This window comes from Podarcis cretensis (genome assembly GCF_951804945.1).
Source record: "Podarcis cretensis genome assembly, chromosome: 15".
NCBI lineage: Eukaryota > Metazoa > Chordata > Lepidosauria > Squamata > Lacertidae > Podarcis > Podarcis cretensis.
Window position 1 is genome coordinate 8,981,903 of NC_137185.1, and position 14,566 is coordinate 8,996,468.

The 14,566-nt window shown below is 48.2% G+C and overlaps 1 protein-coding gene across 8 annotated transcripts in view; it reads left to right on the forward strand.

Annotated features, from left to right (window-relative positions):
- Positions 1-14,566, forward strand: part of SGSM2 (small G protein signaling modulator 2) — an 83,517-nt gene that overhangs the window by 52,709 nt on the left and 16,242 nt on the right. For 5 of the 8 annotated variants that reach the window (XM_079955446.1, XM_079955442.1, XM_079955441.1 and 2 more), the window contains 8 exons: positions 529-653; positions 1,986-2,053; positions 3,417-3,580; positions 4,769-4,904; positions 6,067-6,201; positions 10,588-10,738; positions 11,470-11,534; positions 13,200-13,345. In XM_079955446.1, the coding sequence (XP_079811572.1) occupies positions 529-653; positions 1,986-2,053; positions 3,417-3,580; positions 4,769-4,904; positions 6,067-6,201; positions 10,588-10,738; positions 11,470-11,534; positions 13,200-13,345 (990 nt within the window). The remainder of the gene's footprint in view (positions 1-528; positions 654-1,985; positions 2,054-3,416; positions 3,581-4,768; positions 4,905-6,066; positions 6,202-10,587; positions 10,739-11,469; positions 11,535-13,199; positions 13,346-14,566) is intronic. The other 3 variants (XM_079955447.1, XM_079955448.1, XM_079955443.1) reach the window with 2 other exon arrangements.

A 14,566-nucleotide genomic window follows, 5' to 3' on the forward strand; every position in this document is an offset into this window, starting at 1 on the left:
GCCCAGGGCCTCACCTGTTCCCAGTTTCTTTCCAGTTCAAAGCCGTGCTGTTGAAAGGTTTGAGGCCCTTTGGGGATGGGATGCGCAGAAGCAGTGTCCCTAATAATAATAATATTATTATAATAATTTATTATCTATTCCCTGCTCATCTGACTGGGTTTCCCCAGCCACTCTGGTCGGCTCCCAACAGAATATGAAAGCTCAATAGAACATCAAATGTTAAAAACTTCCCTAAGCAGGGCTGCCTTCAGAAGTCTTCTAAAAGTCAGATAGTTGTTTATTTCCTTGACATCTGATGGGAGGGCGTTCCACAGGGTGGGTGCCACTACCAAGAAGGCCCTCTGCCTGGTTCCTTGTAACCTCACTTCTTGCAGGGAGGGAACTACCAGAAGGCCCTTGGAGCTGGACCTCAGTGTCTGGGCTGACCAGGGCTCTTCTCGTTTTTGCAGTGCACAACGTTGCTCTCTTTCTCCTACATTTGTCCTAAACCATTTCCTCTCCTTATTATTTGGCTGGCTTCCCAAACAGAAAGATGACATGGAGGCCATCCCAGGCTACCTCTCTCTCCACCAGTCGGCCAATTCCCTGACTCTGAAATGGACGCCGAACCAGCTCATGAACGGGACGCTGGGGGACTCGGAGCTTGAGAAAAGGTAAGACGCAGTAGTGGCCCTTGCAACTGCTGGGTGTAAGAAAGAAGTCTGGCAGGCGGGGGGCTGGCTGAGGGCAGACTGGGCTTGTTTGAGGCAAGCGCCCCATTCGCTGTAATGCACCAGTGGGGAACCTCAGGCCTGGGAGGGGAGTGCAGATGTGGTCCTCCCGGGGCTCTGTGCCTGGCTGTCACAGACTGGCTGGACACCTAGGAACGCTGAAAGGAACCAGCTGGGGAACCCCCAAGGGAAGAAGACTCAGAGCCCAGGGAGTGGTGGTGGGCTGACAGTGAGGGAGAAGAGGGAGAAGACTGGGGAGAGGAGGTGGTTTCGGAAGATGAGGGGTAACAGGGCTTAGTGAGCGGGGAGAATTGGTGGCAGAGGGAAGTCCAGAATCAGAGGCAGAAGCTGAAGCAGGAGAAGACAAGAGGCAGAGGGGAGTCTGGCTGGTAAAGAGACCCTGGTGTCTCTCCTTCCTGTTGCAACGAGCCCCCCTTCCCATTGGTCTCCCAGAACCAGAAGAGGGCTGAAATGGGTGGAGCAGTGGCAGGCTACATGCAGGCACAGTCTCTGATTGCTTGGGGAAGGTCCTGGAGAGGAGGAGACATAAACAGGTGTGGGGAGGTGGAGGCCTTTAGTCTCTGATTTTCATGGAGTAAGATTACTAGGAATGAGCTGCTTGATCTCCTGCCAAGTCTGGGAAGATCGTGCTTTTGCTAATAAAGAGATAACTTCAGCTTTGTGTTTTTATTAAAAATATTTTTATTAAAATTTTAAAGGTTACATAAGTAACAACAAAAAAAACACCCAATTAAACCAAAAAAGAAAGCAATACATAAAAAAGCAATACATCTTTTTTTATGAGATAACTTCAGCTTTGAATGGTGTGATTTATTACTGGGTCGCACTTTGACACAGGCCTTCAGATCTCTTTGCAGGCCACACCCCTCCCTGGCTCTGCTTTGTTGCTCCCCAGGCTAGGATGTGTCTTTGAACCCTGATACTGCCTCTTTCTCACCTGGGCAGAGGGCAGAGAGGGGCATGTGCAAAACCCCTCTAGCCTCAAAGCGGGTGCTTTGTGCTGATACTAATTTTGTGTGTTGTGCTTTGCCTTGACAAAAGCAAATCAATCAAACAGTAATTAAACAAGTATCTGAAGAAGTGTGCATGCACACGAAAGCTTATACCCAGAACAAACTTACTTGTTCTCTAAGGTGCTACTGGACAATTTTTATTTTTTTTAGTAATTAAACAAATTTATGTTGGGTTGACAGGGCCTTGAAGAAATGATCACCTCTTGTATTTCTGTTTGCTTATCTTATTACATGCGTTCAGCATCTACTGGGACTATGCCTTGATTGTGCCATTTAGCCAAATCGTGTGCATCCACTGCCATCAGCAACGTAAGTATCACACACCCTTTGTCATGGGAAATCTGGGACCTTCCAGAGGGTTTCTGGACCATATGCACTTTCTCCGGTCAGTATGCAGATTCTCCAAGACACATGCCACCTTTTCCAATTTCTTGTTCAGCAGTGTGCAATCTGCACTCCTCAGGCTGCTGCTGGTCTGCTGCCTAATCTTACACGGCCCACAACACACCTTCCTATTGACTGGAGAAAATGCATATTGCCCAGAAATGTACAAAATTCAGTCACAATATGCACATCATTGAGGGCGAGAGGTGGGGTCTTGTTGTCTGGGCAGCCCAGATCCTCCATACACACTGCCCAGGCTTGCACCCTGGGGAGGTCAAACGTTTATCTCCTTACCTCTCTCTCCCTGACCTAGCCACTGTGATCCATGCGACGGTCACCTCCAGACTGGATTATTGTAACTCGCTCTACGTGGGGCTGCCCTTGAGACTGACCCAGAAACTCCAGCGGGTGCAGAATGCCGCAGCGAGACTCCTTACGGGGTCTTCGCTGCGCGATCACATTCATCCAGTGCTATACCAGCTGCACTGGCTCTCGGTGGAGTACAGGATCAGGTTTAAGGTGCTGGTTTTAACCTTCAAAGCCCTATACGGCCTAGGACCCTCGTACCTACGGGACCGCCTCTCCTGGTATGCCCCACAGAGGAACTTACAGTCTTCAAATAAAAACATCTTGAAGGTCCCAGGCCACAGAGAGGTTAGGCTGGCCTCAACTAGAGCCAGGGCTTTTTCGGTTGCGGCTCCAACCTGGTGGAACGCTCTGTCACAAGAGACAAGGGCCCTGCAGGACTTGACATCCTTCCGCAGGGCCTGCAAGACAGAGCTGTTCCACCAGGCCTTTGGCCAGGGCACAGCCTGACTCCCTCCTTCGGCAATCTTTACAAAACTTTAGTTTATGGTTGCCATCAATTTTGATTTTAATTAATTTTTATAATGTTTTTATAATGTTGCACTGTTTTAGTGTTGTTAGCCGCCCTGAGCCCGGCTTCGGCTGGGGAGGGCGGGATATAAATAAATTTTTATTATTATTATTATTATTATTATTATTATTATTATTATTATGCACATTCTCCAAGACTTGTTGGGGATTATGCACAATGATAAGAGAATGTACAAAATTCAGTCGCAATATGCACGTTCTCCAAAGCCTTTTGGGTTTATGAATATTGACCAGGAAATGTGATTCATGGAAAGGTTATGTGCACATTCTCCCTGAAGCCTGGTAGGAATGTGCACAATGGCCAGGTTTTCCCCCCACATTAACCACTCTACTTAGATTCCTCTTGACTTACGTAAACAGAGCTAACATTGAGGCATATTCATTCCTGCAGCAGAGCGAGGGGGGACGTTGGTTCTGGTGAGTCAAGATGGCATCCAGCGGCCCCCGCTTCACTTCCCGCCTGGCGGACACCTCCTTGCCTTCCTTTCTTGCCTTGAAAATGGCCTTCTGCCCCGTGGACAGTTGGAGCCTCCACTGTGGTCCCAGCAGGGAAAGGTGAGACCTCTAGCCTGGCAAATAACGCCTTCCATATGGACCTGACAGGACAGTAATGGGTAACCTCCGGCCCTTGTGTTGTCACTGGACTCCAGTTCCCATCAGCCACAGCATTAGCCGATGGAGAGGGATGATGGGAGTTGTAGTCCAGCAGCATCTGTAGAGTCACAGGCTCCCCATCTATCAGCGGCACCTGTAGGGATCCATGCAGAGAGTCCCCATAAGCTGTGTGAGGTGCTTTGCAGCCCCAGCAATCAACTCCCTGTTGGGCCTTCAAAGCTTGCTTATACCTGCACTGTTTAATTTCAAGCGGCAATTGATAGGTGGGCGGCCCCATCGACCTGCCCAGTTCCCCACTCTGCTGTGTCCAATCAGGGTCTCTCTTCCAGTCTCAACCAACCATATGCTTACCAGCTCTCGACGGCTATGTACCTCGCCCAACCAACTAGTACTCGGTTATATTTCATGAAGGGGGAGGTTGTATTTTGGCAAGCAGCTGCTGAGAACTGCTCCACTGTAGGGTGGAGCGCTGCTGCTTGGGAGCCAGCCACCCAGCTGTGCCCTTTTCCAGGATATCCAGTCCAGTCCACCACCCGCAGTTAGTCACTTTGGACTGTTTGAGGATGCAATCGGCAAACCCCAGGATATCCAAGCCTTCCCAGACCTTTGTGTGTTCGTGTGTGTGTGTGTGGGGGGTGCCATTATGGCTATATAACTGATGACACGCCCTTGTTGCACATCAAAAATAGCCAGAGCAAGATAGACCATTCCTCCTTCTCCATGAGAGGCCAAAAAGAGCCCTGCTAGATTGCACCAAAGTGCCATCTAAGCTAGAAGCCTATTCTCATAGTGACCAGCCGAATGCTCTTCAGAAGCCCCCAGTCAGGCCTTGAAGGTTATATTGCCCTCTCCGATAGTTGTTGCTCCTTGGCAACTGGTACTCACTGATAGACTGCCTCTGAACATGGAGGTTTCATCTTAGCCATTGATAAAGAGACTGCCCTGCTCCATTTGCCACCTCTTCCGGCTATTGACTTCCACATCTTGCAAGGAAGTCCTCCTTTGGCCTGCTCTGGATTTACTGCTTTGTCGGGTATCCCCTGAGATCTAGTGTCATGAGAGAGGGATTTAGAACTACAGCCTCTCTCTGAGTCACATCCTGTCGGATTGCCCTGTTTTACATTGTAGGGCAAAGTTTTCCCCAAACTCCGGAAACGGAACACCCACAACAGGTCTGTGGATCTGGAAGAAATGCCGGTGGCTATGGAGACGGCTGCAGATTACGTCTTCAGGATCATTTACCCAGGCCATAGGCATGACAACAGTAAGAACCTCCTTTGTTTTGATTTTTCATTTTACGTAGATGACGGTAATTTCTTTGGTAGCGGCGACATTGGGGATTTCCTTGAAGTTTTTAATCTTATTTAGAACATTTGCACCGTGGCTTTTTGACTTAAATTGCCCTCGAGGCAACGTAAAAATAGATCACACCATAAAATACAGCGCCGTTATAAAATAATAATTAATGAACTACCATCAGGGTCAGGGGTGGGGAACCTGTGGCCTTCTATTCTTATATCAATTTTATTAAGAGTTTTCAACATATGATACAATAAAAACCCAATTAGTCTAAAAAAAGAGATAGAGAGACTTACCAGCAAATTGGCATTGCATGTGATTTTCCATGAGAAATTCTCACGCACAGAAAATTGTGAGTTGCAGCATTCAATGCAGTCATTGGCAGCATGCGTCTCTCTTTTTAAAAATAAAAATAAAATAAAATGGAAGGATCGACCACAGGGAATGAGAACCTGCAACCCTCCAGATGCAGATGGACTCCCAAAACCAACAGTCCCAGCCAGCATGGTTAGTGACTAGGGGTGATGGGAGTTGTAGTCCAATGATTCATCATGCCATGGATGTGTTAGCTGAGATTCCTGCATTGCAGGGAGTTGGTCTAAAGCAGCGTTTCCCAACCTTGGGCCTCCAGCTGTTTTTGAACTACAATTCCCATCATCCCTTGCCACTGGTCTTGCTAGTCAGGGATGATGGGAGTTGTAGTTCAAAAACAGCTGGAGGCCCAAGGTTGGGAAACACTGGTCTAAAGGACGTCATGGTCCCTTCCAACTGTACAAATCTGTGATTCTGGAAGGTTGTTTGTGACATTGAGGGTGGGGGAATGCATACAATTGTGTGCAGTCTTCCTTGACTGGCTGAGTAGGCAAGCCATCTTTCGACAACTTTTGGAAGCACCAACCCCAGCTGTTGCGCCCTTCATGCTCGGCTCTTAGTGATGGATGAATGGGCCTTTGGTTGGAAGGTGGCCTTTCCTACCAATCCATGGTGTCAGTCTCTTGTGTTTGCCCCCTTGTGGAGGGGAGGACCCAGTTCCCTTTGCTTCAGACATGTCCTTTCAAAACTTGACTGGTGGATCCCAATGCCCGTTTTGTTTTTCTTATTCCTCTTTCACTATTTTCTTTGAGCAGTAACTATTAACTACCACCACTTAGCTGCCAGCCGCTCTGCCTCCGTCGACGATGACGAGGACGACGAAGACAAGCTGCACGCAATGCTATCCATGATCTGCAATCGGAACCTCACAGATCCTAAAAGGATGAAAGGTTTTTATCCTTCTCCCCCCGCAACCCCACTCCCTCTTCATCCCCACCCCCTGGCAGCTCCAGAGCAAAACATACTTTCTCACACTCGCATGCAACGTGCAACGGTGCTGGCATTGCTGCAGCCTTGATGCGCCTCCTTCCGGCTCAGAGGAATTGCAAGGAGGCCGTCTTGGAAAAGGGAAACCTAAGAGACCAGTGGCTCTTTTGTCCCCTGTTTCCGTTACAGTCACTAACTCCTTTCTCTTCTCTGCTTAGATCAGCGGTTCTCAACCTGTGGGTCCCCAGATGTTGTTGGACTACAACCCCCATCATCCCTGAGCTCTGGCCTTGCTAGCTAGGGGTGATGGGAGTTGTAGTTCAACAACATCTGGGGACTTACAGGTTGAGAAAGGCTGGCTTAGATGGTAGTCTGCACTCAGTACTCAGGAACCTTGAACCAGAAAAGCTTGAAGACATGGCTGTCCACAGTGGGGTGGCAGTGAAGAAGGGGGTAGTTGCCCCCATCCTGCTGGGCAACCCATAATCCCTACAATCCCAGTTTTCATTTTTTAAAACAAGGTTTCTCTCATTTGTCGAACCTGAGATGACAGATGTCTGTGTTTGTTTCTAATTTCTTTAGAGAGCAACTTGCCTGTTCCTTCCTTTTTCATTATGTTATGTTATGTTATGTTATGTTATGTTATGTTATGTTATGTTATGTTATGTTATGTTATGTTTTGTTATGTTTGTAGGGTTTACTTTGCTGTCCCCACATCTGCCCCTCCAAATTCCTGCCCATGCCTCTAAGGTGGTGTGTGCAAAGGCCTCTTCAGGTGGACAAGGGAACTGCGGGTGTAACATCGGGCCTCCTGATTGGCAGCCTATGTGAAGCTTCTAGATTGGTCAGGCCTGATAGAAATACTCAGAGTCGAGTCTTTTTTGCGGGTCGAATGCCTTTTCTCGTACCAGCATTACTCAAAACCCAGGCTTATACTGTAGGCAGTGAAGCTGCAACCCTCCAGATGGACTCCCAACCACCATAGCAAACAATGGGAGTTGTAGCACAGCAAGATCTGGACGGTCACAAGCTCCCCACCCCTGCCAAAGATGGTGGCACGCAGGTCTCCAGTTTCCACTCCAGGAAAACCATTGTTAAAGTTTGTGGGTCGTAAATCCTTTGACCCACTGAGTCTGCTGCAACGGCCCTGCAATAAATCTGAATTTATTGCCACTCCAACAACCTTCAATGGTGCCCACAAGCTTCCACTCGCGCGCTGCCACTCTTCTCAGTTGCCGGATAATAGCAGAGTTCACACGCAGCGTAAAATGGCTTGCCTGTGTCGACATAGTGTCTTCAATAACTCAGCTGGACACCAGTGCTTCTATTCTAACACTCTTTATTTAGAAGCATAACAAACAGAAAAGAAAACCTGCAGAATCTAGCTGCGTGTTCGCAGCTTTCTGTCTCTAACAAAAACGAAACTACCTTGCCCACGTTCTGAGATAGACTGCTCTCCAGAGAGAGCTCAGCCCCCACAGAGCACAGATCAAAGGGAAATGCCTGGATCATGTGGGCAGTGCACCCAGTTAATAAGAACGCTTTTGGAGTGTTAACTCTTGACTGTCCAGAACCATAACAAACCATTACCGCATGTCTGAATCTGTCCACAGTCTGGCTCTGACAACTGGTATCTGGGCAGATGCAAAACGGTGAAGAAGGCAATTGGGGCACCAGATCAAAGCCCGAGCCTCTGTCCTCCCATCCTATTCCAACACGGATGGAGGACCATTTGTAACCTGAGGGCCTCATTCACCTCTGGGAAGCCTTCTGGGGGCCAAATGCTTGTGGTGGGCGTGGCCAGAGGTAAAATGGGGTGGAGCGACAGGCAGTCATGCTACCTGTTGTACAGTGGGCTAGTTTCTACAGATATACCCTCCTGCATGCAGGCAAGTAACAGGCATGGTCAAGAGTTCGAAGACACATCCCAGCCAGGCAGAAAACACACAGGGGTGATGTGAAGTAGGGCCAGTGAAGGGTGTGGCCTGGCTTGAGTTCTCAGGGCCAAACGGAGAAGCTTGGAGGGCCACATTTCTCTCCCCTCCCCCCCCCCCACTCCCAGGAATGAGGTTGCTTTGTCTTCCATAGGCCTGATGCTTTGTCACTCCAGCGCACTCGGTCAGCAACATTTGCTGTCTGGATGAGCAAGCAGGGAAGGGCATGGAATCATAGAATTGTAGAGTTGGAAGAGACCCCGAGAGTCATCTAGTCTAACCCCCGTGTGCACCTACATGTCAGTAGCTCCACACACCTACGTGCATGTGCGCAAGAGCCACGTGGCATCCAGAACACACACCCTCCATAGGGCTGAGAGTGGGACACTCCAAAACACCCGAAAAGTAGCAACATTGGCAGCCAGGGCTGCCATACTTGTACCTCATTTAAAATTGGGTTATTATTTGTTTTGTCCTGCAGGCTTTCTATAGCCACTTTGCTTATCTCTCTTTGGAGAGAGGAAAATGCGGGATATAAATCTGATTGCAAACAAGCAAAATAAATATTTTTTTAAAAGAAATTTCCCCAAAGTCTCTCTCTCTCTCTCTCTCTCTCTCTCTCTCTCTCGCTCTCTCATAAATAAATAAATCTATAGTGTCAGGAACATGATTTCTTAGGGATAAGGGGAAGAAAATCCATTCACATATAAAATTAGCATGTCAGGAAGAAGACTAAGTCTCCCTGACTTCCTAGTTTTCAGTGTACGGGGAATGTTTATAGAGGAGCCCAGTGCACATTGGAAATGATGGGACAGAAGGCAAGGAGCCCAACAGTGGGTGGCGCCAGAGCCAATGACAGGCAGAGCCAACTCATGCTAGTTTTGTCTCCCTCCTCTTCCCTGCTACAAGAGGCAATACTGGGACCAAGGATGAGAAAACTGACAGGTTGTTCTGCCAAGCAATGCACATTACTTAAGCAGATGCCATAAGACCTTGAAGTCCAGAGTCTCTCCTTTCCCAGCCTACCCCTGGCGCCTTGATCATTCTTCTGGACAGCATAATGACAGCACTCTTGCACCCACCTCGCTCTCCATTTTGCTTTTGAGTTCTTTGCCACCCCCTTTTGACATTTCTTGCATGCGGCTGAAAATCTGGCCATTGATCAGGAAGATTTGCGGAAACCCGATTTAAAACAAAAACAAAAAGCAAAAACAAACAAAAATGAGCTCTCGTTTCTGAAGATGCTGTTCACTCTAATTCTTCACCAGTTCTGGTACCTTTCATCTGAATTCTTAGGTTCTGTGGGGTTCACCTTAAAAGGATATGGTTTCTTTTAATCAATAAAGACCTTCCAAAGCTGTCTTTTTCTTGTCTTGTGGAGGGGTGGGGGGAGAAGGGGAGGAAAAACCCAAACCACACTCCCCACCCCTTTAAGATTGGTTGGCCAAATGGATTTGGGGTGGGGGAAGTTGCCATAAATACTGGCTTGTTCAGCTCCTTCCTGAAGAATTAAGGTGAAGAGCATTTTTTATCCTCCCTGCTCGCTTTTGCTTTAATGGAGTTTGGCTTCTATAGCATGAACATAACATCTCTCTCTCGCTTCTTTTTTTTTGGATAATACTAACCACATTCTCCAATCCAACCCATATACCTTTCTGTTAACACTTTCTGTTGCAATAATAGCTGAATCCATTAACTGCTCTAACCCCACCCTGAAACAGGCCACTTTTTGGAATCGTGAATACACGTTGTGTCGGCTAGCCAAGTTGCATGTTTTGGAGTTCCTCCTCCGTTCTTATTTTCTAACCCTTTCCCGCCAAAATCTGAAAGCGCAGCCGTGGGGAGATAACCTCGCCAACCCGCATCTTGCTTGCATGTTTTCGGTACGGCTGCCTGGTTTGGGCCCAAGCCATTTGCCTTAATGGACATCATGGATGAGCTGACAGCCAGTTGTTTATGAAAGGCATCATCCGGTTTAAAAAGAGGGAGGGGAAATAAAGTGGTGGCGGTTCCCCAGCCTGGTCCCCTCCAGATGCCACAGACTGCAACTCCCATCATCCCCGACTACGAGCCATCTGACTGCGGATGATGGGAGTTGTAGTCCAACACACCTGGAAGGCACCATGCTGACTCTCTGTGGCTTACGGAATCAGGGTCGCAATGTTTTCTTTTTCTTTTTCTAGCTATATTTGCCCCAAATGGAGCAAAACAGAAGCAGGGAGAAATCAGAGTGTTGCAACTTGTTGGTGTTGGTCGGGGGTGTATCGGAGGGGAAGAACACTGCAAATCTTTGCAGCATATTTCTCCTCTTCCCTCCCCTCCAAATCTCAGCCCAAAGGACGCTCTGATGCTTCATACAGCGCTTAATATTTCTCCCTCTCCCCCACCTCCCCTCCATTTCTCTCTTTTGCCTAGATATCGGCGACACGTCAGAGATGCAGGGGTTTGGGGCCAGCTTGTTGTCGTGGCAACTGGACCCGTGCAGCCAGGGGTCCTCCTGCCTCTCGTGCTCAACCGGCAGCTCCCCTTACGACGTTCCCAGCTGCTGCACCTGCATCCACGACAGGTGAAATGAACTGCCCATCTGTTGACCTTGCTTTTGGAGGGGGCTCTCTGTGTTAGTGCAAATATCAAAGAATAAGTGCATTTCAGTTTGCATACGGCTGTGGGAAGTGCAGATTTTACAGATCTGTGCTTTAAGTGCGTACTGAATTTACCGTATTTTTCGCTCTATAAGATGCACCAGACCATAAGACGCACCTAGTTTTTGGAGGAGGAAAACAAGGGGGGGGGGGGATTCTGAATCCCAGAAGCCAGAACAGCAAGAGGGATCGCTGCACAGTGAAAGCAGTGATCCCTCTTGCAGTTCTGGCTTCTGGGATAGCTGCGCAGCCTGCATTCGCTCCATAAGACGCACACACATTTCCCCTTACTTTTTAGGAGGAAAAAAGTGAGTCTTATAGAGCAAAAAATACGGTAATCTCTCCTCCATCCCTCATTGCTAGCGTGCACGGTTTGGCGGCAATCGCGTGATTGACGAGGGTTAATTCACAAAACTGTTGAGAACACAGAAAAACAAAATTAGTGTAATCAGCACTGTCTCTGTGCTTTCTTTTCAACCTCACTGTTTACAACACACACACCTCCAATGATAAACTCAGGAGCTGCACCATGCATCTGATGAAGCGGACTGTAATCTACGAAAGCTTATGCCAGGCTGTTGAGAAGTTTCTTCTAAAAATAAATTTTAACATGTGCATTTGTCAGTTTAAAGCCTTTGGATATTTCTTTCAACAGGACGCCTCTAAAAATGTTATGCCAAAGCATGAAGAAACAGATTATTTCCAGAGCCTTCTATGGATGTAAGTATATGTTTGCAAGTGGGGGGGGGGCAGCGTTGTACGTCCGCTGTCCCAATTGAGATGTATCGTGTTTTGCTTGGAAATAAGTCTTCCAATGTTTGAAAGAGACTCCTCTTTCTCTCTCAGAGCTACAATTCCTAGAGGACCCCAGGGATTAATGGTTAAACTGCTCTGGGAATTGTAGCTCTGTGAGGGGAACAGGTACCAATGGAAAGTTCTTTCCTGGAGTGAATAACATGCTGGGACATGGGGTGATATTCAAGGGTGATATTTAGGGGAGCAGATAGTGCTGTGGTCTAAACCACTGAGCCTCTTGGTCTTGTCATTCAGGAGGCTGACAGTTTGAATTGACATGATGGGGTGAGCTCCCATTGCTCTGTCTCAGCTTCTACCAACCTAGCAGTTTGAAAGCACACCAGTGCAAGTAGATAAATAGGTACCACTGCAGTGGGAAGGTAAACGGCGTTTCTGTGCACTCTGGTTTCCATCACGGTGTCCCGTTGCGCCAGAAGTGGTTTAGTCATGCTGGCCACATGGCCCAGAAAGCTGTCTGTGGACAAACGCCAGCTCCCTCAGCCTGAAAGCAAGATGAGCGCCGCACCCCATAGTTGCCTTTGACTGGACTTAACCATCCAGGGGTCCTTTACTTTTACCTTTGCCTTTTTATTCAGTGGTACTGCAATGCATAGAGAAGGGTCTTAAAAGCCCTTCCCCTCTTAAATCAACAACAATGGGATATCAGCTCTGCCCAAGGCATGACGGATAACAGCAACAGCCAGGGGAAAGAAAGACATAACATCTTACAGGGCCAGGAAGAAACACCACGGACAGAATAATTGCCATACACTGGAAGAACAAGGATTTAGTTTTGAGTTCCTCACTTGTAGTTGTAGACATCATTTAATGTGTCCACACGAATAGAAGTTTATTAATATTGCAGGTGTTGTATGAGAGATTATGATGATGACCGGAATGTAATTGAAATTAATAAGATTTTGGAACGCAGAAATAAAGAAAATCATCAAACCATCTAATCCAGCATTTGCGTGGGGGGGGGCACTTTATCTAAATTACATAATTTGGTATTTGAACAATTGATATTAATAATTGTATTATAAATTGGTATTGTTAAAATGAGGCTATTATTGGACTGTAATTGAAAACTAATAAAATTATTATTAAAGGGGGAGGAATTAAAAGCCCTTCTCCTGCCCCATGTACTGTGGTTCATATCCTGGGAGGGGAAGGAGTTACAACCCTCACCATGGTTCACTGTGGTCCTTAACCAGCATCTGGGGAAAGGATCAAAACCCTCCCCCTTTTCTGTGCCTTCCTGTGTCCTTTAACGTGCATGGGGAAAGAGTTGCAACCCTCCCCTTACAGCACACTGTGGTCCTTACCTGAATGGGGAAAGGGTTACAATTCTCCCCCTCTCCATGCGCTGCGGTCCGTACCTGCACGTCGGAAGGGTTAACCCCCATATGGTGCCCTACAGTCCTTAACCTGCACTGGGGAAAAGGGTTAAAACCCTCACCACCACCCCCATACACCAGATCCTGCCCTTTTAAAGAACTTTCTAAAAAGCGTGTGAAGCACTCATAAAGTGGCAGGTCGTTCAGTTCTCCACTAAACCATCCTTTTCTTTCTCCTCCCCCTCGAACTCAGGGCTCGCCTACTGCCGCCACCTGTCCACCGTCCGGACACACCTGTCTGCCCTGGTAAGCCACACCATCATCCCTCCGGACAAACCCACGAGTGCCGCGGGGGGACTGACGAAAGAGGTCTGGAGCAAATATCAGAAGGACAAGAAGGTAGGAGGCCGCCCTCTGTACTGATTGATTTTATAGAAATGCTCTGCTGCTTGATATAATAAGAATCTCAAGCATGTGCACACAGAAACACACCATATGTAGTGCACATGCGCACAAATAGCTTTTCCCTCTTTCCGTTCTGTCCATCTATCTATAAAATCAGGTGTGGGGAGACTTTAACTCTAAGGGCCACTTTCCCTTGCAGACAGTTTGGAAGCGGCCAACGACCACCGGCTTATTGATCTATTTCGTAAAATTCATACACACTCAATTGTAAACAGCAACAACCCAGAAAACTTCAAACTGGCTTAAAAGGTAAAGGTAAAGGTACCCCTGCCCGTACGGGCCAGTCTTGACAGACTCTGGGGTTGTGCGCCCATCTCACTTAAGAGGCCAGGGGCCAGCGCTGTCCGGAGACACTTCCGGGTCACGTGGCCAGCGTGACATCGCTGCTCTGGCGAGCCAGAGCCGCACACGGAAACGCCGTTTACCTTCCCGCTGGTAAGCGGTCCCTATTTATCTACTTGCACCCGGAGGTGCTTTCGAACTGCTAGGTTGGCAGGCGCTGGGACCGAGCAGCGGGAGCGCACCCCGCCGCAGGGATTCGAACCGCCGACCTTTCGATCGGCAAGCCCTAGGCGCTGAGGCTTTAACCCACAGCGCCACCTGCGTCCCGCAGAAGAAAACTTCAAACTGGCTTAGACAGCCTTAAAAGGGAAGTAGATAAATCCACAGAGTGGGAGGAGGGCTCTGATGACGAGTCCCACCTTGACAGCAGAAATCAAACTTCCATGAGCCATGGCAGTGTACCTCTGAGCATCAGTTGCCGGGGGAGAAGATGTCGATGGCATGAAAGGTCTGTTGCTTCTGTGCCCTGCTCTCGGGCTCTGGCTGGCCACCAAAGGAAACGGCAGTGGGCGGATTTTGTTGTCGTCTGATCTGGCAGGATTCCCCTGGTCTTAGCAGGAAGATTCTGGCCCATGGCGTCCTGAGTCGAAATGCTAACAGGCCTTCCATGAACGCCGCCGTGATGTATGGAGTTGGTGCTCGAACCCGTAAGGCTCCTAGTCCTCCGGCAGATTCTCTGAAATCAATTTGCTTAAATAGCCCTTAGCCCATTGAAGATGCACTTGATGATAACAGGCCATTAAGAAACCATTATGAGATGCAATCAGGTTAAGTGTTGATGGGTTCGCCCCCCCCCCTTTTTTATTATGTTGC